The sequence below is a fragment of the Meriones unguiculatus genome, chromosome 2 (assembly GCF_030254825.1).
Source record: "Meriones unguiculatus strain TT.TT164.6M chromosome 2, Bangor_MerUng_6.1, whole genome shotgun sequence".
Lineage (NCBI taxonomy): Eukaryota > Metazoa > Chordata > Mammalia > Rodentia > Muridae > Meriones > Meriones unguiculatus.
This window is the reverse complement of record NC_083350.1, coordinates 97,415,614-97,438,837: the sequence shown is the minus strand read 5'-3', so window position 1 is coordinate 97,438,837 and position 23,224 is coordinate 97,415,614. Positions and strand designations below refer to the sequence as shown.

General features: G+C 44.3%; 2 protein-coding genes across 6 annotated transcripts in view; both read left to right on the top strand.

Moving 5' to 3' along the window:
- Nr1h4 (nuclear receptor subfamily 1 group H member 4) overlaps positions 1-10,568 on the top strand; it is a 71,635-nt gene extending 61,067 nt beyond the window's left edge. For all 5 annotated transcript variants that reach the window (XM_021645702.2, XM_021645701.2, XM_021645703.2 and 2 more), the window contains 2 exons: positions 8,601-8,714; positions 9,968-10,568. In XM_021645702.2, coding sequence (XP_021501377.1) covers positions 8,601-8,714; positions 9,968-10,206 — 353 coding nt within the window. In that variant the 3' untranslated portion in view covers positions 10,207-10,568. The remainder of the gene's footprint in view (positions 1-8,600; positions 8,715-9,967) is intronic.
- An 8,995-nt stretch (positions 10,569-19,563) lies between these two features.
- Positions 19,564-23,224, top strand: part of Gas2l3 (growth arrest specific 2 like 3) — a 32,662-nt gene continuing 29,001 nt past the window's right edge. The window contains exon 1 of the mRNA XM_060377887.1: positions 19,564-19,711. The gene's annotated coding sequence lies outside the window, so the exon portion shown is untranslated. The remainder of the gene's footprint in view (positions 19,712-23,224) is intronic.

Below are 23,224 nucleotides of genomic sequence, written 5' to 3'. Positions count from 1 at the left end.
GAGGGATTCCTAATAAGGGTGATGAAGTTGTAGCTAGCTGTAGTTCCCCACTAGATGATACTGTATGTAAGGAAGCGCACAAGGCCTCTTTTTTCCTTTGAAACACGCACACGGTGAAAACAGTGTAACTACATTTCCCAGAGAAACAGGCGAAACAATGATGAGTTCAAGTATTGGCTTTTTCAAAGGACTGAAAATGCAAATCTCTAAGTGTTTATAAGAAAGGCAAATGTCTCACTAAGTCAGCTTACATTCTTATTACCTCTAATTTTACTTAAGTCATCGTGTGTTAATTTCAACACAGACAGTTTGAGGCTGGCTAATAGAAAGAAATTTTCTTCACATGAAGAAAAACTTAGGAATATTTTAAGAGCCAATATTGTTAATACTTCTGGGCAGACCTGTTGTTCTTCTAAGACCTTGAACTTGCTCAGCCTTGGGGCATTATGTGTTTATCTATGTGTCTGCTTCTTCCATTGATCTGTGAATTGCTTGAGGCCCTCTGTCCTGGCACTATTGTGATGCCCAGTGCCTACTAGCTAGGCACTCATGTACAGAATTTGTTGAGTTCAGTCAGAAACCTGGCAGTCCGAAGCCTGGTGAATCCTAACCACCAGGAAGACCCAATATGACCAAATGAACGCTTGCTACTGCAAAGGGCTACTGTGAAGCATATTGTTTATTGATATTTTAAATTAACCATTTTAAAATTATTAAACCAATTGATGCTTTTAAAAATTAAAGTCAGCAGTTGAGGCACAAATGAGTCACTTGGTACGAATTAAGCACTTGAAACACATCTTACTATGATGATAATGCTTTCATAGTCACTTCACAAATGTGTATTTTATTATTATATGTACATGTTATGATTGTGTCTGCACATGCCACAGTGCATGACAATTTTGTGGAGGTGATTCTCTCCTTCCACCTTGAGGTGGGTTCCAGGACTCGAACTCAGGTTGTCGACTGTGCAACAAGTGAGCCATCTCGCTGGCCCTTCCATTGCATCGATGACATCTCTCACCTTTATCATATTTTATAGCTATGTTGCTTTTGTCACAAGGAACCAGAAAAACACAACACTGTCTAATTGAACAAAAAATTATGGATGTCTGTGTCTCCACCAGGCTGCTAATTATTAGAGATACATTTCAGAGATGAATAAGGGACACCTGTGGAGCAGCCTTCCCGGACAAGGCTGAATGGAGACGCAGCCACTGTCTCTTCTCTCGTCCATTTGAGTACAGTTTTCATACTGTGGGGAGGAGAGCTGGGACTTGGATAGGGCTGATAGCAATGAATAAGGAGAAGAAAGCAGCGGACTTTGGCACTGTGGTGGGGAAAGCATCGCAGAAAAGCAGCATTTGAACAGGAGTGCAGGGCCTCATCTTAACATGGGCCCTGCCTTATATGTCAGGGAGAAACCCTGAAGCCAGCTGTATATGTCATTTGTTAGAGACACCATCAGAATGATCCTGGATGACAGTAACAGGAGACCCAGCTGAATGTGGCCCTAAAAGGGAAGAAAATGAGGAGTGGGGCTGTAGAGAGAGCTGTCAGTGAGCATAAAGGCTGGAGCTGAACATCCGTGTTAAACGCTGGGTGTATATGCCTGGGATTCCAGTTCTGGGGAGGCAGAGACAGGGTCACTGGAGCCGGTTGGCCAGGCTCGTCTTGCTAAAGAAATCACTGAGCTGCAGGTTCAGTGATATAGGGAGATAGCCAGTGTTGACCTCTGACCTACGCACATGCATGTGTGCTTACATGTGCACACACATGCGTGTTTGCGCACGTGCGTGTGTGTTTGTGAGGTACATCAGTGGTAGAATTCCTGTCAGTCATGTACCAAAGCCCTGAGGTTCATCTCTAGTAACATTCTGTCTCTGTCTCTGTCTCTCTGTCTCTGTCTGTCTCTCTCTGTCTCTGTCTGTCTCTCTCTGTGTCTCTGTCTCTCTCTCTTGGTTTTTGGAGACAGGGTTTCTCTGTGTAGCCTTGGCTGTCCTGGACTCACTTTGTAGACCCGGCTGGCCTGGGACTCACAGCGATCCACCTGCCTCCCGAGGGCTGGGGTTAAACGTGTGAGCCACCACCACCTGGCTCTGGTAACACTTTTTGAAAGTAAGAAGATGTTAGCTGAAAATGAAAAGCAGAGGAGGCAGCAGCAGACACTGTATTTGGGGCTCAGCACAGGCTGGGAAGCACAGCTGCTCGCTTCTTGGTCTTCTCTCTGTGCTGTGGCTTTACCCTCAGGCAAGCTCTTCTAGTTAACAGGTAGTGCCCATAAGCCCTGTCTCCAATCAAAGCAACGGTCACGGCTGAAAGGGAGAGTGTCCCTTTAATGTCGGTGGCCAGAACTGTGCAGAACCTGAAGATGCTGCTGCCTCTGTTACGGGAACGAGACCAGCCGAGGCTGGATCTTGGGCTGGAGCAAACTAAACTTCAGGATCCTGCAAGGGTTGCCATTTATTCTGTGGGAAAACACCAGGCCAGGGAAAACTTAGAAAAGAAAGCTGAAGGCTTCGTAGGCTTGGATACTACGTTCAGGTGTAGATCTAATCTCTATGCTATTGGAATGGCGTCATTTCTAGGAAAAAGCCAAATTACATGGTTCTGAGCAAATAGCATCACTTTAAACAAGATATCCAGTTTATCTTGAGATCACCAACAATAAATCATACAGAGGCATCAAGAGTACTGGAAAATGTGGCTTACATTGACACACATCCTTCCATATAATACAGATTCCTGCACCCAAAGAAGCTGCCTGTTTTTATTCCTGATTAATACTAGAAAGTTAATCAGGAAAGAAATGATTCATTTTAAAACATACATTGGTAGAACACTTGCTTAGCACCTCAGAACACAAAACATAGAGAAGCAAAGCACAGTAATGTTTTTGCTATGGGTTATTCTTTCAGTATTTCTTATCCTTGAAGAACCAATTCATCAGTCACAGTCCGCACCACCACCACCACCTACACACACACATACACACACACACACACACACACACACACACACACACACACACACACACGCACACAAAGGGAAAACAAGAAACAGAAACAGGTGCAGAAATAAGCTATTTTTCTTTTTACAACTCAAACTTTTTCAGACAGTGTCTGTGGTTGAGTTAGAAACTAGCAGCCTCCTGATTGTTGTTGGTGTTGGGGATGTCTCCCCTTTTCTGAGGAGAAGGGGAGAGGGGAATGGGGAAAGAGGGTGGGAGGGTGCAACCCAGAGAAGAGGAGAAAGTGGGCTGTAAAGTGAATAAATAAGTGAGGAGAGAGAAAGAGAGAAGATATTGCCCTCTTGTGGTCAACACTGAGACATTCGGTCTTAAGAGTGAAAAACAAAGCAAATTCAATCAAGGAAATTATTAGGAAGAGGGAGGCTGGAAAATGGGGAAGGGCTGCCGCCTTCAGGATGGTGTTGTTCTTACGCTTTTTGGGGGAAAGTACTGGTTCTCAAATACTTGAAACAACTCTTGGTGTTTATGTTACTGTCCTTAGTAATGGGGCTAAGTCTGATTCCTAGAAACGACTTGATTCCTACAAGACCTGATATGTCTTGTAGAAAAACTAATTTCTAAAACTTACATATTACTTATACATTAACATGTACAAAGTAAAACAATCATAGTAAGAATTTTAACTTATTTTTCCCCAAACTTCATCAACATCAGTTAGTGGAAGCAACATCATTGGAGGTTGAGGACTTAGAAGGGTGAACAAACTAGGCAATTTGTCAATCAAATATGAATTCTAAATATTAAACATCTTAAGATAAGTTCGTTTGAGCAGTATCTCTAAATCCCATGGCATTTAAAGTTACGGCCCACGGCCAGTGGGATGGCTTAGCAGATAAAGGTGCTTGCCAAAAAGCCTGATCATCGGAGTTGGGTCTCAGGGATCCGCATGACAGAGAGAAGGAACCCACCATGAGGTTGTGCTCCATCTCCACATGAGTGTGTATGTACGTGCACACGTAAACAAATGTGTGTAAAAATGACTTTCATTACTTCACAACCAAGGGTTCATTCTGCTCCACACACTAGCTGTTCGCCCTCTAGTTACCTGCTCCAAGGAAACAGGTCACAAACGCTTCAGGAGACATCTGTTCACAGATCAGCACTCTCAAAAGAGACTTCCTGGGACAAGTCAGCCATTCGTAAAAAAGTTAGTGATTCAAAATAATAAAAGCGAGATGGCTCATCCACAAAGCTGAAACATTCAAAATGAACAAAAGCATGTGTGATCAGCAGCAAATAGCAAGAGAAATTCTGTAACAAATACACAAATATATGACATGTCTTTCTGTGACATTTCTTTGCTTGATCTTTAATCTATTTAATATATACATATATATATATATACACACACACATATGTGTGTGTGTGTGTGTGTATGTTGACACCAGAAGCATAGGTGAAAGAAGTAGAAAGGCAGAGGCAGGTGAATCTCTGTGAGTTCAAAGCCAGCTTGGTCTATAGACAGCCAAGGCTACACTGAGAGACCCTGTCTTGAACTCCTCCCTTAAAAAAAAATTAATTAATTCAAATGTATTTTGATTCTTCTATTTTTATGTGCATTGGTGCTTTGCTTGCATATATGTCTGCATGAGGGTGTCAGATCCCCAGAAAGTGGAGTCACAGACAGTTGTGAGCTGCCATGTGGGTCCTGGGAATTGAACCAGGGTCCTCTGGAAGAGCAGACAGTGCTCTTAACCACTTGAGCCATCTCTCCAGCCCTTCAAATATATTTTTTAAGACATTTCAATAAAAATTGTTTCACATCAGTCTGTTAGAAAAATTAAAAACCTTCAATAATTTACTGAGGTTCTTTTTTAAAAGGATAAAAACACAACAAAGCAAAGTTGTGGCCCAGCCATGCAGTTTAGGTGATCTTTCCAAATATGGGAGCAGCGTGAAGAAGACAGCCTTTCTTGATTTTAAACGGGGTCTTGCTATGTGCCTTGGGCTGGCCGTTGACCTCCGCATCCCCCTACCTCAGTCTTCCAAACGTTAGGATTAGAGGCGGATTCCTCCACTTACAGCCAAGACTGCTAATTTCTGAAGGTACAAAGAAAATCTTTAGTTAAAAAAAAGTTACAGATCTTTGTTTTACTCTGATGTCTAGAAAAATTCTGAGGGAAGTCACTGATGAGATACGTTTGTATTTATTCCCAGTAGAAAGTAAAATGATTTTTAGCTGGCTGTGTGGCATAGGCCTTTAATCCCCACACCTGAATGGTAGAGGCCAGCCTCGTTTACAATGGGCTCCAGGACAGCTAGGGCTGTGTAGAGAGGCCCTGTGTCAAAAGAGAAGAACTAAGAGACGTTCTAAAACACATATATGCATGTGCACACACAATATTGGCCCGGCAAGATGGCTCAGCAGATGAAAAGGCTCTTGTTGTCAAGCCTGATGGCCTGAGTTTGAAAATTAGGACACACATGGTGGAAAAAATTGACTCCCAAGTGTTTCCTGACCTTCCCATGGGCACAGTAGCACAGCCTCCAACACACATGAAATTAAGAAAACAATATAGCTTTGTAAAGGCAGAATGATGCAAATTTAATCTAGACTAAAATGGCCTGAGATTATGACACATTAATTTGTTAATGCTGTTCATTGGCTTAACGGTGGTAAATAATCTTTGAATGTTTGAATTCAAAACATCTTCTTCTTTAATACCTGCTTTAGTATTGCTACTATAGATATAGGTTTAGGGCAGACCACTTGGGATTGGACAGCCTGTCAGGGGAGCATCCCTGGAGAAAATGGACTCTCCCGCTCTTACCAGTCATTGATTACTCGAAACTCTTTATCATGTGAAATTGTGCACATCCATGTTGGCATGTCCACTGATGTCATGGGTGTAGCACCCCTGTCATGTCAGGAAGACTCTGTCATATAGCTGACCTTCTGGTCCACTGGCTCTTGTAACCCCCCTGAGCCGTAGGTGTAGAGGTAATGCTACAGATGGACTGCCTACTACCGGGCTCACAGTCGCTTACTCTCTGCACTTTGGCCACTGTGGATCTCCGTAGTAGCTTTCAGCTCCCACTGGCTGCCCAGCTGTCCCTGGCCTTGCTCTGTAGCTGAGGCAGCTCTTGCACTTGCTATCTTCCTCCCTCAGCTTGGCCCACCATTGAGGGCTCACTGCAAGGCAAGTATGCAGTAAATACTCTGTGTTATCTTACATGATACTATCATTATACAATTCACATTTCATGGATGAGAAAACTGTGGCTTCACAAGTGTTGATGTGCTCAAGACCATTATCAGGGAATCAGATTTCAAAGCCAAGAGTCAGCTCACAAGCTCTAACCCCCAGTGTTGGAGGCAGGGAGCCGTGTTCCCAGGCTCCTGCTGCAGTCCTTTTAAGTTGGATCTAGTTTGGTCATGGGTACTGTACTCAAGTCAGTTCTGTGGCAGCTGGATAAAGGGAACTCTTCCATATGATCTCCCACTTGCTAAACAAAGCCTTAGCTGTCGAGAGACTCACTGGGGTCAAGTGTACAATCAAAGGTGCAGGGAGTGAGGGAGGGGGAGAAGAGTGTGATGTGTTGAATTTCTGGGAAAGGCCAAGGGCTCAGTTTGGAAGAGACTTCAAACTCTTTTAAACATGAGGATTTGGCTACCGACAAATTGACCGACTATAAAGTGTACCTGATGGTTGTACTCTTGGGCATCGGGAATCCAGCCATATTCTGATGTGGTTCAGCCAGGGTTCTGTGGCTGAATTTGGTGTAGGAAGGAAGAAAGCAGAAGATTCTCATATGGACCCATCCTGGGACACTCATCCTCATCTCCATTCATGAGCAAGCCTCTCCCATTTCCTTGACTCCTTGGCCAATACTCCTCCAGAATGAAACCAGGTGTGTAGCCAGCTCCAAACTAATATTTTTTGAGTAAGTTAAAAAAAACACAAGAAGTCTTAAATTATAAACAAGAATAAAGTTAAAAGAGAATGAAGGTATTCCAAGCAGAGACAGCAATGTGTGTACAGATGCTGGGAAAACTGAATTGCTGAAGGAAACTGAAGTTGAACCTGGCTGGAGGAGAACTGCGATTAAAAACAAAACAAAACAAAAAAAAAACCAAAAAACAAACAAACAAACAAGAGAAACCAAGCCAAAGACTGCCAACTGTGGTTTGAGTCATGGCATTGCCTCTCACATATCAGATATCCTGTATATCAAATATTTACATTAAGGATCATAACATTAGCAAAATTACAGTGATAAAGTAGCAATGAAATAATTCTATGGTTGGGGGTCACCATAACATGAGAAACTATATTAAAGGGTCACAGTGTTAGGAAGGCTGAGAATCATTGAGCTAGGGGTTTTAGAAAACTTAATGAAGAAACAGCAGGAGATGAGTGGATTTGGAGGATTTGGAGCAGGTGTGATGGTTTGGTTTTTACCTGGAGTCTTTGATATTTGATGCACTGAGCTTTAAAGGAGTGGCCAAGAAGCACCTATCACAGAGTGTAGTACATACTGAGGACCCAGTGTACACTGTTACAGTCTTAGTCGAGAAGAGAGGCAGAAGGCCCCATTTCAAAGGGAAATACACATACACATACACAAAGCCATAGAAAGGATTTGAAGGTGTGAAACGAGTGAGAAGAAAGTATTCGACTTGAAGTTCATGGAGGTTATTCTGTTATCTGGATAGAGAATGGATTAAAGAGGAACAAACAAGACAGGAAGATGAGTGAGGAAGCATTTGCTATACTAGGTGGCGGCTGAAACTAAGTCAGCGCCAAGAGCTGTAAAGAGGCAAGGCAACATGGAATGAGGAGAAGCATTGAGGACTGTAGGGACCACACACCAGACTGTCAGCGGTCAGCCTGGACAACTGGATGGCAAGGATATCCACCCCTGAAAATGGACACGTCGGAAGGGGGTTTGGAGAAATTTGAGAGGTTTGATCCTTACCTTGCATCTTTCATATTTGAAGTACTGAGTTTGAAAAATGTGGCTCCATACTGCTAAATGCATGGATGCATGGTAGGCAATGGTGCTTCAGGTAGATCCAAACCTGTCCCTAAGAATGTATTCAGTGCAATTGCCTCTACTTCTGAACCAAAGAACAGCTATGCTCTGCCTTTTGTTTCAGTTGCTCTCCATCTTGAGTTTATCTATTGATATTGTTTAAAGTAACAGGCCCCACCCAGAAAATAGTACAATTATGGGAATTTTTCTAACCCAAGAACATTATCACCTGTTGTTACACACTGGTGGCTAAACAAAGACAGTACTGAATTCACAGACAAATGCATCAGATACGAGGCTGTCCTCTGAAGATTTTGCTTATTGATCTTTACAACACATTGCCTTTGGCTGAGATGTAAATATATTATAACTGAATGAATGAGCACGCATGGAAGCGTGATAACATGTGTTTGATCACTAGAATCCATGTGAAGGAGAGGACCACCTCCACAAAGGTGTACCCTGCCTGACCTCAGCATGGATACACACACATGCGCGTGCGCACACACACACACACTCACTCACCACAGTAATAACTAAAATGAAAAACCTCTCCTTCTAACTATGCTTCTTCAACTTTCTTATGCAGGCATCTCTGATGAATATATAACCCCGATGTTCAGTTTTTACAAAAGCGTTGGGGACTTGAAAATGACCCAGGAGGAGTACGCACTGCTCACGGCAATCGTCATCCTCTCTCCAGGTAACTTGACTGTTATATTTGGAATTTTATACCGTTTACTTCTTCCTCAGTATGGTCATATGGATGAGCATTAAAGAAAACATAAAAAACTCAGAGAAAGCAAAATGCTCCACAATTCTCCCACTTACATGGATTGTTAACATTTTAATACACGTTTCAATTATTATTTCAAACAATATTACCCTCATGGTTTCAGTAACTTCCCATTACCTCCTACATAGCGAATATGGCTCTAGACGCTACGAGTACGTTGGATAGTGGATAGTCTATGAGGCTATTGTTTTAGAAAAGTGAGGAAGAAAACAAATTTCCTAAATAATAATAATAATAATAACAGACAGACACAGTGTCCCGTGCCTGTAGTTTCTGCACCTGAGGCTGATGGAGGAGGAGTACAAGTTTGAGCTCATCCTGGGCTGTCCAGTGAGAATTCATCTAAAAAAAATATATGAATGAGAATATGAAGGATGAGGTAGGAGAAGAGCCTGGCTCTTCTGGGAGACTAATGCTTGAGCAGGGATAGCAAAAAAAAAAAAAAATTATTCGTTATAATATAGCAAAGATCATTCTGTCCTTTAGAAAACTCTTTAGTAGGCTTTTGTCAAAAGGTAGGCATTACGTTCCACTGTATGACTCTACAGAGACATACTTAATCTTTGTACAGTTGTATGCTTCCAGTTGTAGAAATGAATATCTCTCTGCATAAAACGTATTTTCAAACTTGGCTGTAATGATTTGGGTGCAATTGATACTGTGTTCGTAGTGTGTAGAACATATTGTGCCTTTTTATATGTGATAAATAGGCAGATGCTAGTTGCTATTCTCTGGGTATTAAAAATTGTGATTGAGAAAAAATAAGCTTTTTGGCAGAGCCTCCTAGAGTTATGCGTGTGGCTGTCCTGTGGCTCGGGAAGGCTGGGGATGTCCTTGAGACATCAGGCTCACACTTGTGTGGGTCCCTTCAAGGGCTTTAATTGGGAAAGGAGTCCAGAGACACCCCTGGGAGCATTTGATGCTCCATAGCGTGGTCTACATTTAAGCCCATTGTATATGAGTGCATGTATACATGTTTGTATTATATTGCATGTGTGTGTGCATGCAAGTAACTTCATCACACTGAAAACTTTGTAAATTTAAGGGTACAACATTTATAAATACACATTTTAGAAAAGCTTAGGCATTGCCCTAATTACTCCAAATTAGTGTTTTTCACTTTCTTTTATCTTGCTATTTTGTTTCAAACCCTCAAATAGATAGACAATACATAAAGGATAGAGAGGCAGTGGAAAAGCTTCAGGAGCCTCTGCTGGATGTTCTACAAAAACTGTGCAAGATTTACCAGCCAGAGAACCCGCAGCATTTTGCCTGTCTCCTGGGCCGCCTGACGGAACTTCGGACGTTCAACCATCACCACGCTGAGATGCTGATGTCTTGGAGGGTGAATGACCACAAGTTCACCCCACTCCTCTGCGAGATCTGGGATGTGCAGTGATGCCCACAAGGAGGGGCTGGCTCCTTGTCCTCCTTAGAACATACATCTGATATTTGACCTACCTTGTTTCATTTGTATCTGGTTTCACGAAAGAATCGCAATGAATATTTATGCAGCAATTGTATAACTCCCACAATTGTAAGTACAGGCTAGGTAGAATTGCTTTCTACACATTATATTTTACAAGGCTTCAGGAAACCTCATTGACACACCCTGTTTGCCTACTTAAATCAATTGTTACTTCAGTTCTGTCTACTGAGCTAGGTACAACTTCATTTTAGTCTTCGTTTGACAATATTCCATATATTTTATTAAAGAGCTGTCTTCAACTGAGAGAATAAAGTAAACACAATAGTAAACGACTTCTCATTTGGAAAATGATGAATATTTCTTTCAGTGACGATGGAAATCTTATTGAGGTGGAGGGCAGGTAATTTCTAGAAAGTAAACTCTTACAATAGAAAAGGAAGGCTTCCATCCCTGGAGAAGCCATGGGCTCCACTCACTCATTCGTTTGGGATTGCCTTCTAATCATTCAAGAAGCCATTGATTTTCTGCATAGAATATTCTCTGAAGCAACCCCATCCCTAAAGCAGTCGGGGTCTTGAAGTCACATTTACAAAGAGATCATGCAAATAACTGTAGTGGTGAGACAGTCTCCCATCTCTCTTGGGAATATTCACCGCGGTTTCAGCGCACACAGTTCCTCAGGTTCCCCACGCCCATTGTTTTCGCCTCTGCAGCTGGGTACACAGCTGTTATATACTTCCCCAAAGCAGGAATTGGTTCATTTCCTTCCTCCGTTATTCAACTGTGGCAGTCTTCTCCCAGGTCTGCTTTGTCTAATTCAATAAAACACCTTCTGTAAGAAGTGAGCTGGGATCGCCCTTTCTCCTGAAGTCAGCTCAAATGGAGTTTGCCTGGGAAGCAGAGCCTCCATAGAGAAGTACAGAGCAACGCCAGAAGCCAAGCTGCACCATTTGGATTCTGTTTGACACAACGAGGAAAGTCCTCTTTAATGCAAAATTCTTCTGCTAAATTCCATGCAGTATATAGAGATGGCTAAAATCCAGTAACTTCTGGGAAGGGGTTGCCAGGGGGTACGGTGGGAAGTAGGGTGGGCAAGCACAGGAACGGGAAATCCCACGGTGGAGGTGAAATTTCCCCTGGGATCCAAAGACTAGCTCCCTATTCTGTGGGCCAGGGGAGCTCAAGATGACAGAAGGGGCAGAGACAAAGGAGGGTGGGAGCTAAACCGATTCTCCAAAAGGACGGAACTTGAGGGAAGAAGGCAGATAGCACCAGACTAAAATGCGAATGTCCGAGTTCGTTTTTTAGAAGATTTAGTTGATCAGTGCAGAGTAAGTGGGAATGTTCAGGCCCACCAGAAGAGAGGTGGAATTAGGAATGAATTTCTGGACGCCCTTCTGCTTGGTCGCTTAAAGGGAAGCTTCGGTTGCAGGAACAGGGTGTGGTTTGGTGTCTCAGGATCACAGGCAACACGTGGGGGAAGTGGTGGGAGGCGGGAACCTCGTGGGCACTGCAGACAGCTTCATCCTGTTGGTCTGGAGGTACTGAAGTGGCCAGACGCTCGCAGTAGCGAATGTGGGAAAGTCAGCATGGAACTGTGGGACTTTGCCCTCAGTTCCAGGCACAGCTTCAGAACTCAGGGAGGGTGGGCAGCCCTGCTCCTGGTTTTAATGAGATTGCTTTGAGGGCTGCGGGTCTGTCATGTAGGGCTTCTGTTCTGTTGCGATGTGTCCTTCCATTCCTACTCTCTCGCAGACTTTTATCATGAAAACATTTTGTCAAAGGCCTTTTCTGCAGCTATTCAGATAATCATGCCATTTTTGTTTTTCTGTTTAAGTGGTAGATTATTTTTATTGACTTCATATGTTGAACCAACCCTGCATCATTCAGTGGTCAGGGGAGAGGACTGTCTTCTGATATTCCTTTAACCACATCTAAGCTGTGTTACGAAGATGACTCTTGGTGGGTCTCTAGATGGCTTCAGCATGTCCCAACCATGTGGTTAAAGGGCTGGAATCCTCAGTCTCAACCCCAACTTCTGGGGAGCGGGGAATGGGGATCCGATTTCATCACCGAAGGCCAAAGACTAATTAAACCATATCTATGCAGTGGAGTCTCCACACTCCAGGCCCCAATAATGAGGTTTGGAAAACTCTGGGTTGGTGAGCACACTGGGGTGGTTTGGAGGTTGGCACGCTGGGAAAGGGAATGTGGAAGCTCCTGGTTCCCCCTGCCCTCTCACCTTGTCCTGTAGATCAGTTCGATTTGGCTGTTTTGGGGTGAATGTTATATTTAAATGTGAGGTGTCCCCCACAGGCTCGGGTTTGAGCACTTGGGTCTCCCCCAGTGGTGGTGTGACTCTGGCAGCTCATGGAACCTTTGGAACATGGGGCTGCATGTCCATGGCAGGCTCCTGTCCAGTTCTGGGCTAGCTCTCTGCTTCCGGATCTGCCGGGGTATGAACAAACCATGCTGCAAGCTCCTGCAGGCGCAGGTGGAGCTTCTCCAGCCACCAGGTTTTCCTCGATGAAGTGCGCTGTGCCATCTAAACTGTGAGCCAACAACAATAACAATGAACAAAACAAAACAACAACAACAAGTGGCTTCCGTTGGGAACTTTGCCACAGTAGTTTAAGGGGGTAGGAGTGGCTAACAGAGTGGCGAACCTGCTTTCCTGGGGTCTGTGAGCTATTCTAGGCAATTACTAACCTTGAAGAAGGGGTTGCAGGAACCTGCAATTTATAGCTGGTTGGTCTTGGTCTAGACACTAACTTCAGCCTTATGATTGCCGTTTTGAGAGGCAGTTACAGGACTAAGCCCTAGCCTGTGCACCTGCACAAAATTAAGATAATCAGCGCTGGACAGGGGCAAGGATGGAGCTCAGTGGTGAAGGGTTTGCCTGAGTTGGTACACACTGCTCTGTTTGCTCCCCCACTCTGCCAAAAGATACTTAGCATCGGAATTGACATCGGAATTGACAGAACTGTAGTACCTGATGTCAAGGTGGAGAATGTGTCAGAACAGTTGGAATAAAAGTAGTTCACTAGTGGGTCTTTATCCCCTTGCAGGAAGAAGTGTGTGTGTAACTTTAAAAAAAAGAGGTCTGTCTAACATTTCCTTGATAAATCAGTGTTCACTCTGCTTAGAAAGGGAAGAGAGTGGATGTGATGGTGCGTGCTGTGCCAATAGTCCCGGCATTCATCAGAGTCAGAGGCAGGTGGATCCCTGTGGGTTAAACCAGCATGGTCTGTACTGAGTTTCCGGCCAGGGTTCCATAGAGAGAACTTGTCTGCAAAACTGAGCAGTTAATCCAAGGGGGCTGTGCGATGGCTTAGTGGTAAGAGTGTGTACTGAGCTGCAGGAACTCGAGTTTGTCTCCTAGCACCCATGGTGGGCAGTTTACAATCATCTGTAACTTCAGCTCCAGGGACTCAGGGGCCTCTCAACTATAAGCAATAAAAATAAATCTTTATTTAAAGAATGATCTAAATGAGCCACCAATCATCTGGACAGGAAAACTCAGTTCCAGAAACATTAAGAAAGCCATTGCATCTAAAGCCTTGCTAAGAAGAGGAGAGGAATGGCTTTAATGAGATAAGTACTTACGTACCCCAGGAACCCTTCCTTCACTGCAGTGGCTGTAGATCTTCATTGCTAAGCCAACCCAATTTCTGAGTTCTAACCCAGAGCATGACTAGTTTTACCCTTTCAAACTCCTTTTTTTTTTTTTTTTTCGAAATGGGCCCAAATTCTAAACCTACGTACTCAGACACTGAGCACTCTCACTCTGTCTCTGGCTACCAACCTCCCTTACCCTCTGTAGCTGCTGACAGATTTCTATTGCTACACCTGTCTGCTTTCTTAGCCTCTAACTCAGACAGCATGGTTTCATTCCTCTTAGCCATCTCTCTCCAAACATCTGCCTGTCCCGTTGTTTTTTTTAAATTGCAAACTCCAATTAAAATTATTCTTAGAGTTCCCTCTTGGTCTGTTTGTAATAAATTCTCTTCTCTCTGAGTGTCTGAACCTGAATAAGTAGCATGTTATACAAGACTAGGCTTTTCTGTGTGTGAGGAACATTGAAGTCAGGTCAAGACTCCCCACAATCAAGTTCTCAGCACAAAGGAGATTTATTTGCCCCAGAGTGACAGAGGGCAGGGATAAGAGACAAAGACAGGAGAGAGACGAAGAGGGAGAAGGGGAAGGGAACAAGAGAGAGGGGTATTTATCCTGAAGGACTGCCTCTGGATAGCGAGAAGACAGACGAGGCCCATAGAAAAATGGCAGTTTATGAAGGTAAAATGGGTATTTAATTTTAATTGGGCATGTTAATTGGGTGAGCCAAAGGTGGCCTTTGAGTGCCAGACCTCAGTACTTTGCTAGCTAGACCTTGGTAGTCAGCCCCAGGAGGAGGAAGTGACCAAAGAAGGGAATAGACCTTGGTGGCTAGCTTCAGGAATGCCATCTAACCGTTTTTCCGCAGAGGGCTAGTGTCCCCTCATTGTGTGGCTAGCTCTGGGCTATGGAATGTGTGTGGAAGTGACAATATGCCAGCCCAGAGCTGAGGCCCCTGGAGACCCCAGTGTCTCTGCTGCTCTGCACACCCACCAGCTGCCACCTGCCATGAGGAAGGCTTGCCCTGGATAGACATAGAATGGGAGGCAGAAAGAATTCACCTTGATTCAACCCACAGCCTGACGCAACAAACACCAGCATCCCAGCTGCTAACATGACAATCTCTAAACAAGATACACTGATGTTTCTCTTTTTTCAGTACCAATGAAGTTGTCATTTCACAGAAAGAAAGAACGACAACAACAAAACCTCCAGCTTATGCATTTGTTTGTATACAGCCTTGTCCTTCCCATTCGCCTCTCTGCTTATACTGTTAAGGAGAGCTAATTCCCAACAGGCTGCGTTTCATATGCTCCTGGGTCAGCTGGCTTTGACCAGGTTCCACCAAGGAAGGCGTTGATAGGGGGCTGGAGAGATGGTGACAGGATGTTTCTCCTTCACTCCCTGGCTCCAGCATGGCTCCCAGCTCTGCAGGGCAAATCCTGCCCTGGTGCTGATGGCTCTGCCTTTTGAGCTCTCTCTTTAAACTTCCAAATCCAAACTGTAATGGCTTCCTGCTGGTCTTTATCTCTGGGTCACACTGTTGGCTTCTCTGTATCGCAGCAATCCATTCCCCTATAAAGGCAAACTGATGCCTCTTTTTGAAGCACCTAGAGTGATTTGGTGATTTGTGTCTTCTAACCTGAGCACTATACAGTTTCTTTCTTTCTTTCTTTCTTTCTTTCTTTCTTTCTTTCTTCTTTCTTTCTTTCTTTCTTTTCTTTTCTTTTTTTTTTTTTTACTTTAAGTTGAGCCTATAGGAATATGGAATTTGTGGAAAACATTTTGTAACCAAAGGAAATCTGAGAATAAGCCAACTCCCAAAGCAGAGTCAACAGGGACCAGACTCTGGTTGTCTTAATTACTGTTCTGTTGCAATGAAGAGACACCATGACCAAAGCGACTCTTACAAAATAAATCATCTAATTGGAGGCTTAGGGTGAGTCTACTAGCATCCTGGTGAGGGTCATGGAGGCTCACAGGTAGAAATAATGCTGGAGATGTAGCTGAGATCTACATCCTCATTCTCAGGCAGAGAGAGAAACAGAGGCAGAGAGAGGGAGAGCCTATCCCTAGCAACAAACCTTCTCTAACAAGGAAGCCCCTATTCTAACAAGGCCATGCCTCCTTTTAATTTTAATTTTTAAATATATATTAATTAGTTTATTCACTTGGCAGCATTAAACAGATATTCATTCTTTCACAGTTCTGAGGTCCAGAAATCTAAAATCAAGGTTCCAGCAGAGCCAAGTTTCCTCCAAAAGCTCCAAGAAAACCTTCTCTTTAGTCTCCCAGATTCTTACAATGGCTCTTGGCATTCCTTGGTTTATGAATGCATAATTCTAACTTCTGTTCTTTCCCTGCCCCAGTGTGTGTGTGTGTGTGTGTGTGTGTGTCTGTCTGTCTATCTGTCTGTCTGTCTGTTATAATGGACTCTAAACAGATTTGGGGAAAAAGCCAAATACTTCCAAATAAAGTCATAGTTTGAGGGCCAGGTGGACATGAATTGGAGTGCCCAATACTTAACTTACTATGTAGGTATTAACCACAACTGCTGTTATCATAAAAACCATAATGTTGTTTGCATAACACATTTATTAACATAAATCCGCAGCATTCTTACGCTGCCAAACTTGTGGTAATGCCAGAACTCTAGGAGACAATACCATCTCTACCTGAACAGAAATATAAAAAAGTAACTACACAGCAAGAACAGCAGCATGAAGAAGCATTCTCCAGTCCCCACCTCAGCTATATGATGTCACAGTAGCACAGGGACCAGAATTGTTCTTACTGTATTTGGATCTAAGCTGACCACCTTCTGAAGGTGAAATTTAATTGTGAATAAGTCAAGATCTCCATTACCCAGAGAATTCACTCAGAACTTCACATAATCCACAATCCATAGCTGACAATTAATTAATGTCAAAGCCTTACAACCAGTTCCAAAGCAAAAGGTCTGAGGAACTAATTCAAAGCAAAATGAAAATCAACCACAGTCTATTTTAAGCAACAAAAGCATCCTTGTAGATCTGTAGAGAGATTATTTCAAGGGCGATGGGACTTTTGGAGGATCCTCTGTATCTGAAAAAAGCTCTTCAGTCAGGGGACTAAGTCTTAACGTAATGCAGCATAAATTTACAAACGCAGGCTTCCAAACAGGGTGCCTCCTGAGGTGGGGCATACTTTGCAGCTGGGGCCAGAATGACTGCCATCTGGTGGAAGGGAGCTGGTGCCCCCACAACAACCCCCCCCCAATTGAAACACTCATGCCAGTTTCAATTAAAGAGACAACCTGTGAAACATGGCTATTATGTAACCACCAATCAGAAAGCCTACACAGGAAAGGAAATTATAGCTTATTTGATGGAACCCTCAATTACTAATTGCAGTGTTAAAACCCAGGTAGGTAGGCAAGCTGGTCAGTGTGCTTAGGGGATGGAGTAATAATCAGGAACTAATAATTAGGAACTAATAACTCATAACTAATGAAGTTATGAATGAGAAAAGGGAAACTTTAAGTGAAGTGAGAGGGAAGGGAGCTAAATCAAAGGATCTGGATGGGGATTCACCATCAAAGTGCAGTGAGGAATACAGGCAGAGAGGAGTGATCTGGGCAGATTTCCAGCCTCTGGAACACTGGAAACCACACTGGCCTGTGTCCTTGTAACCAAATAGGCAAAGGAATAAAAAACAAAACAGCTCTTTTAAAGGCCGCTGCAAGGTTTCAACAGAGACTTAAAAATATTAAGAGCTCTGGGTGAAGGGAGACTGTTTATTTACATTTCTCACTGAACATAGTTTCAGTTTTAAATAAGTGGTATTCAAATATTTAGGCATAAGATATACATGTAAGAAAAAAAGCCATTGCTAAGCAGCAATTCATCAAACAAAACTTGTATAGTACAATGTACTTATTACTAATCAATCAATTTTTTTGGGGGGTGCTGGGGATTTAGACAGTTATCCTCAAGGTTTCGTAGAGAAGGGTACATATTTTGGTATCTAATTTAAAACATCAAAACCTGGCTAAATGAAGAGGTATATGCGTAGCCCCATGGTTCTAAACAGACATATTGGGAAACACAGGGTGGTTTTAACAGACTCAGTGAATTTCTACTGCTGTTGTAGTCAGCAAAAAGTTCTGAAATGAACTTATAAAACAAGAAAGAGGAACAATGACAGTCTGATATCATCAAGTCCATTCATCACGTGTTTGACAATTTTTAATGACAGCCTTGTTCTCTTACACAGAATCCTGGGGGAGCAGGATGGCCGGTGCTTAGGGCAGAGCCTGATGCAGAGCACCTCTTACCTTCCGCGTAGACGGGCTGAAGTAGCTCTAGACAACTCAACTCTTAAGGGAACATCTCTCCGTCCATGTTTGTTTCACGCTTCAAACTGAATACACCCAACTGGTCGTCTCCCGTCTCCCACAGCTTGTTTTACCTGTATTCCTGAGACCAGCGCCACCACATAATAACCACGGCCAGATAAATCACCCTCTCAGGCGCTTGCAGACACTTCCTCACACCACCTTCTAAGCTAGTTTAGGGAGCTGTCATTTTAGTTTAGTTTTGTTTTTTAAATGACAAACTATCCTTTTCCCTTTTTTCAAAATCTTTGAAAAATGAATCCTCACTGGCACCCCCCCCCGCCAAAAATAAGGAAACCCCACAAATGAATTCCTTCATCTCATCTGCTTCCAGGAAGGCATCTGCATTCCTCAGTATCTACCAGGCTACCTTCTGCACACATTACCCTCAAACTGCTACTGCTCTGTCTCTCCAGGTCAACTTCGATTATTCAAAACGATTACTTCCAGAACACTCCATGTGCCATGTCCTACGTTTGTTCTTCCCCTGCCTAAGAATCAACCTTTCTTTGCAATGACTTCCTCTGGCCGATTCTTGCTGTTCCTTCAAGATCTAGCCACTTCCAAACCTCCGACCATCAACCCTTTCCGCGGACTTCTATTTCCACTGCGCTCAACTCCCTGAAGACTGAGATTGTTTTGTTTCTTATGAAAGCAACACTGTGCTGTATCGTTTTGGTGGAGACCACGTTTCCGTTCAGAGCCCACTCTTTAGAGATGGAGAAGCATGCACCACCGAGGTGTCACGACTTAAAAGGAACGAAGTGGCGGGAGCTAAGAGCTTGGGCCAGAACTCAAGCCTCCAGGCTTTTAGCCAGTAATGACCAACCCCCATTAAAAAGCCACTTTTGAAGTTAACTCGCATCTATCACCACAGTGTAACAATCACATGGTTACAGTGTTGCTTTGACATGCACATCCCCCTTCCCCCACGTTTCCTGAAGGAAGAGCCAACATCCTCCTCTGGCGTCCAGCGGTGACTGCGGGGTTCCTCTCTCTCTCTCTTTATCTTTGATGGCCCGGAATAAGGGGGGTTGGGGTCGGCTATGTCTGAAAGACTTCTGCTTAGGACGGGTCCCTGCTGGGTTGGTTTGTATTTCTGGAAACCTCAGTGTCTGTCCGGACGTGAGCTGATTTTAGGGTTGGGAGCAGCTCCATCTTCTGAGAAGAGCAGCATTCCAGGGCGCTCAGAAGCAGCCTTCAGAGGGACTGGGCTGCAGGACTGGACAAACAGGAGGGGTTGTCGCTGCCGCGGACGGACGGCGCTCCGTCACAGCCTCCCGGTGCTCAGGTCCGTGCAGGTCCAGGCGCTGCGGGAAACCTCTGGGGGCGGGGCGTCCGGGCCACGCCCCCGGCTCCGATTGGCTCCTTCGAAACAGGCGGCCGCGCTCGGCGGCGAACGGCGGCGGTTAGCGGGGGGGCGTGCGAGTACGCACGGCTGGAGCCCGAGTGGCGGGCAGGGAGAGTGGCCGCGCTCCCGGGCTGGTGAGTGACCTCCCTGCTGGGCTCCCCCTTCCTGCTGAGCTTTCCGTCGTCCGCCCTGGGGTCCCGCGGCCTCGCCCACCCCGGAATCCCTGCCGTCCGGGGAGTTCAGGTGGGCTCCGTGCGGTGGGCTGCTCCGCGATTGGCTGCCGGGACGCTGACGTTCCGCTCGCCTCCCGACACCTGCGAGTGTGAGCCGGCCGGCGGGCGCGCCGGGCGGCGCTCTGGGGGCCGGCCAGCGCGGGGCGGCCCGGGCACCCTCTCCGCAGAGCGCGGCCCACTGTCGCGCTGCTGCTGCTGGCCTCGAGCAGGCTCCGCTCAGGCTCAGCGGAGTGGGGGGACTCCGGCGGAGCCCTGGCGCAGCGCCCTCCCACCCACACCCCGGGTTGGGAGGCGCGCGGGATGCCCCGGAAGGCGGGGCAGCCGTTTAGGGAGCCCGCATCCCTGTGCGTGTGTCTCTGGTCCCGTCGTGGCCGCCTTAAACCTAGGGGCTGAGTCAGACACTTTGGGGTGCTCTGTAGCCTTTCTTTAAAATGAAGAAACGCGTTTTCCTGCGGGCCGGCGCTCGGTCAGAGTTTGGGGTTTGCGCAGCCCCTGTGAGGACGGGAATGACCGCCCTTACATAAGCAGCTGTGCACTGCGCTGTGAGTTCACGGCTCTGGCACTTACCCACGGAATGATTAAAAATTGGAATTTTCTCACACCTTTGATCCCCTTTAGGAGGAAACTAGTAAGAATATTACGGTGCAGATCCTGACGTTGTATCTGACTCATCGGTTTCAAACACTCACTGTGGCCAACTGACACTGCATACTCTGCTGCGTTGACAGAGAAAAGGGGCAAAGCCGCTCACCTCAGAAATGGTTTTTAGACTTACCGTTGAGAAAGAACTGTAATTAACGTGTGCACGTTGTTACAGTTGACTCTCTTTCAGTAGTGTGCGAATATATTTTATCCTTTCCTTATACTTGCTCACATTTGGATTACACACACCATTATGTACCTAAGGATGGGATATATACTGAGAGAATGGGAAGCCAGTCTAATTCATCGCAAGTTGAGTTTACACTTAATTAGAATTTCATTATTATAGAGAACTGTCTCAGAAATAAATTTTTTTTTGCAAGACAATGGTTAAAATTACATTAGGTGTTTCTTCTTCCAAGAGCCCAGTGAGTTTTCTCGGTGTAACGGGACACAGCAGATGTCTTGGTTAGCAGAAAGTTACTAAGTATTTCATATGTGAGGTATAAGCCTTCACAGATCTTGACTGTAATGGCATGTAGCGCACACATGACATGTAGTTTGGTCTTTTTGCTGACAGGATTTTGGGAGGTCGCTGTATTTCTCCATCAGTCAGTCATGTGCCAGGTATCACGGAAGAGTTGTCTGATAGAGGTGACTTACTCTCAGGCAACATGAATTTATTGTAAAAGGTATTATATCAGTTATGGTGGAGTGTGTGTGTTTCTTTACGCATATTAAGGCAAGCACTTTACCCCAGCCTCTGACCTAATTATTTTTCTGGCCAAAATTAAAGTTGGGTTTAATTTAAAATGTTTGGCTCTGTTAAGAATTCTTTTCTTCTTTCTTCCCTCTCCCCCCCTTTTTTTCCCACTCTTTCCCTGTTCTTTCCTCTTCCCCTTTTTTTCTTTTGACCTGTGTTGTGTGGTGGTTTAAATGAGAAAGCCCGCACCCCCCCGCCAACCCCAGGCTCATCTGTTTGACTACTTGGTCCCCAGTTGACGGAACTGTTTGGGAAGGATTAGAAAGTGTGGCCTTGTTGGAGGTGTGTCGTTGTGGGATCCACCTCTGAGGTTTCAAAAGCCCAAGCCATTCCCAGGTAGCTCTCTCCATCATGCTTGTGGATCAGATGTCAGCTCTTAGCTCCCACTCTGCCTCTAGACAGAGATAGAAAGTTCTCAGCTACTGCTCTAGGGCCATGCTTCCCTGTCTACTGCCAGGGATGGCCACAGGCTGACTCATCCCCGGAAACTTTAAGCCACAGTAAACTCTTATTTCTATAGGCTACCTTAGTCATGGTGTATCATCACAGCAATTAAAAAACAGTAACTGTTGCTTTGTAAAACAGGATGCCCACAAACTTGTGACAACCCTCCTGACTTAGCCTTCTGAGTGCTGGGATTACAGGTGTGTAACACCATGTCTAGAGATAAGTTTTTAATTTTTACCCACACTCATATTTTAAGTATGAATGTTCCATAAGCTTTTTGAGTTTTGTGTTAATAGAAAATTACATATATTTTTCTCATGTTCCCTTGTAGTCTTTTAATTGAAGTGATGGTGTTGGACTGAATTTAAACTTGTTTTAAAAGGTTTTTTTGATGGGGGGTAAGAGGTTGGAGAGATGGCTCAGTGGTTAAGATCATGTGCTGCTATAGTAGAAGTCCCAACTTCAGTTCCCAGCTTTCCTATCTCAGGGTAGCTCAAAACCACCTCTACCTAACTTCAGCTCTAGGGGATGGGGCATCCTCCTAGCCTTTTGGGTACCTGAACTCAAATGTACCTACCTTCCTCAACAAACAATTTAAAAAAATTAACTTTTTTTTTCTTTTTATCACAAAACTAAACTGAAAATTTGTTCAGATTCAATATCTTCCAAACAAAAGAATCTGTTTGGCAGAAATCTGCCAAGATAATATCTGCAAGAGAAATTTTCAAATTCTTCAACAAGGGATCAGCATCTAGATTTTGTAAATAACCCTGCTTTCTTGCAGTGCTGGAGACTGAATGTACTAGCCAGGTGCTCTGTCACTGTTATGTCTCAGTCCAGCATTTTAATTTTTCTGGAAAGCTTTCATCTATGATGGAACGTCCTTTTTTTTTTTTTTTTTTTTTTGTAGGTGAATATACCATGGATTTATGCCTTTATTTCATGTTACCTGTTAACCTTTAATAATATACCAATCTAATATTGGTACCAATCTAATATTAGGTACCAATCTAATATTGCTTTGAGCAGGGTGTTGTTAGGCAGCCCAGGCTTTGTCTTGTAGTCTTTGTCTTCCTGCTTCAGCTTTCCAAGTGTTACGAATATTCAAAGCAGCATGGACTTATTGTCTTATGGTTTAAGGATAAAAAGTCAGGAGTTTTCATGGTGCTTTTGAAAGAAGGTATGGGCAAGGCGGTGATACTTCTCTCCGGAGGAAGAGTCCACTTTGCCTTTTCCAGTGTCCAGCAAGCCCCCACATTCCTTGGCTCCTTCTATCTTCTCAGCCCTTGTCTAGAATCTCAGATCTCTGCCTCTGACTTTTTCCTATCATGACCTCTCTTTGCCTCTTATGACTGGCCTGTCTTCAGCTTTTTTAAAGGGCTCTGCCTGGATACAGTCTCATCTCAAGGTCTTTTTTTTTTTTCCTTTTTCTTTTCTATCTGCATGTTTCCCTTTTTCAGGTTAGGGCAGATATTTGCGGGCTCTGGGAATTAAGAAGGGTCATCTCTAGGTGCCTTTCTTCTCTCTGGTACAGATTACAGTGTAACAGACAAGTATGTATG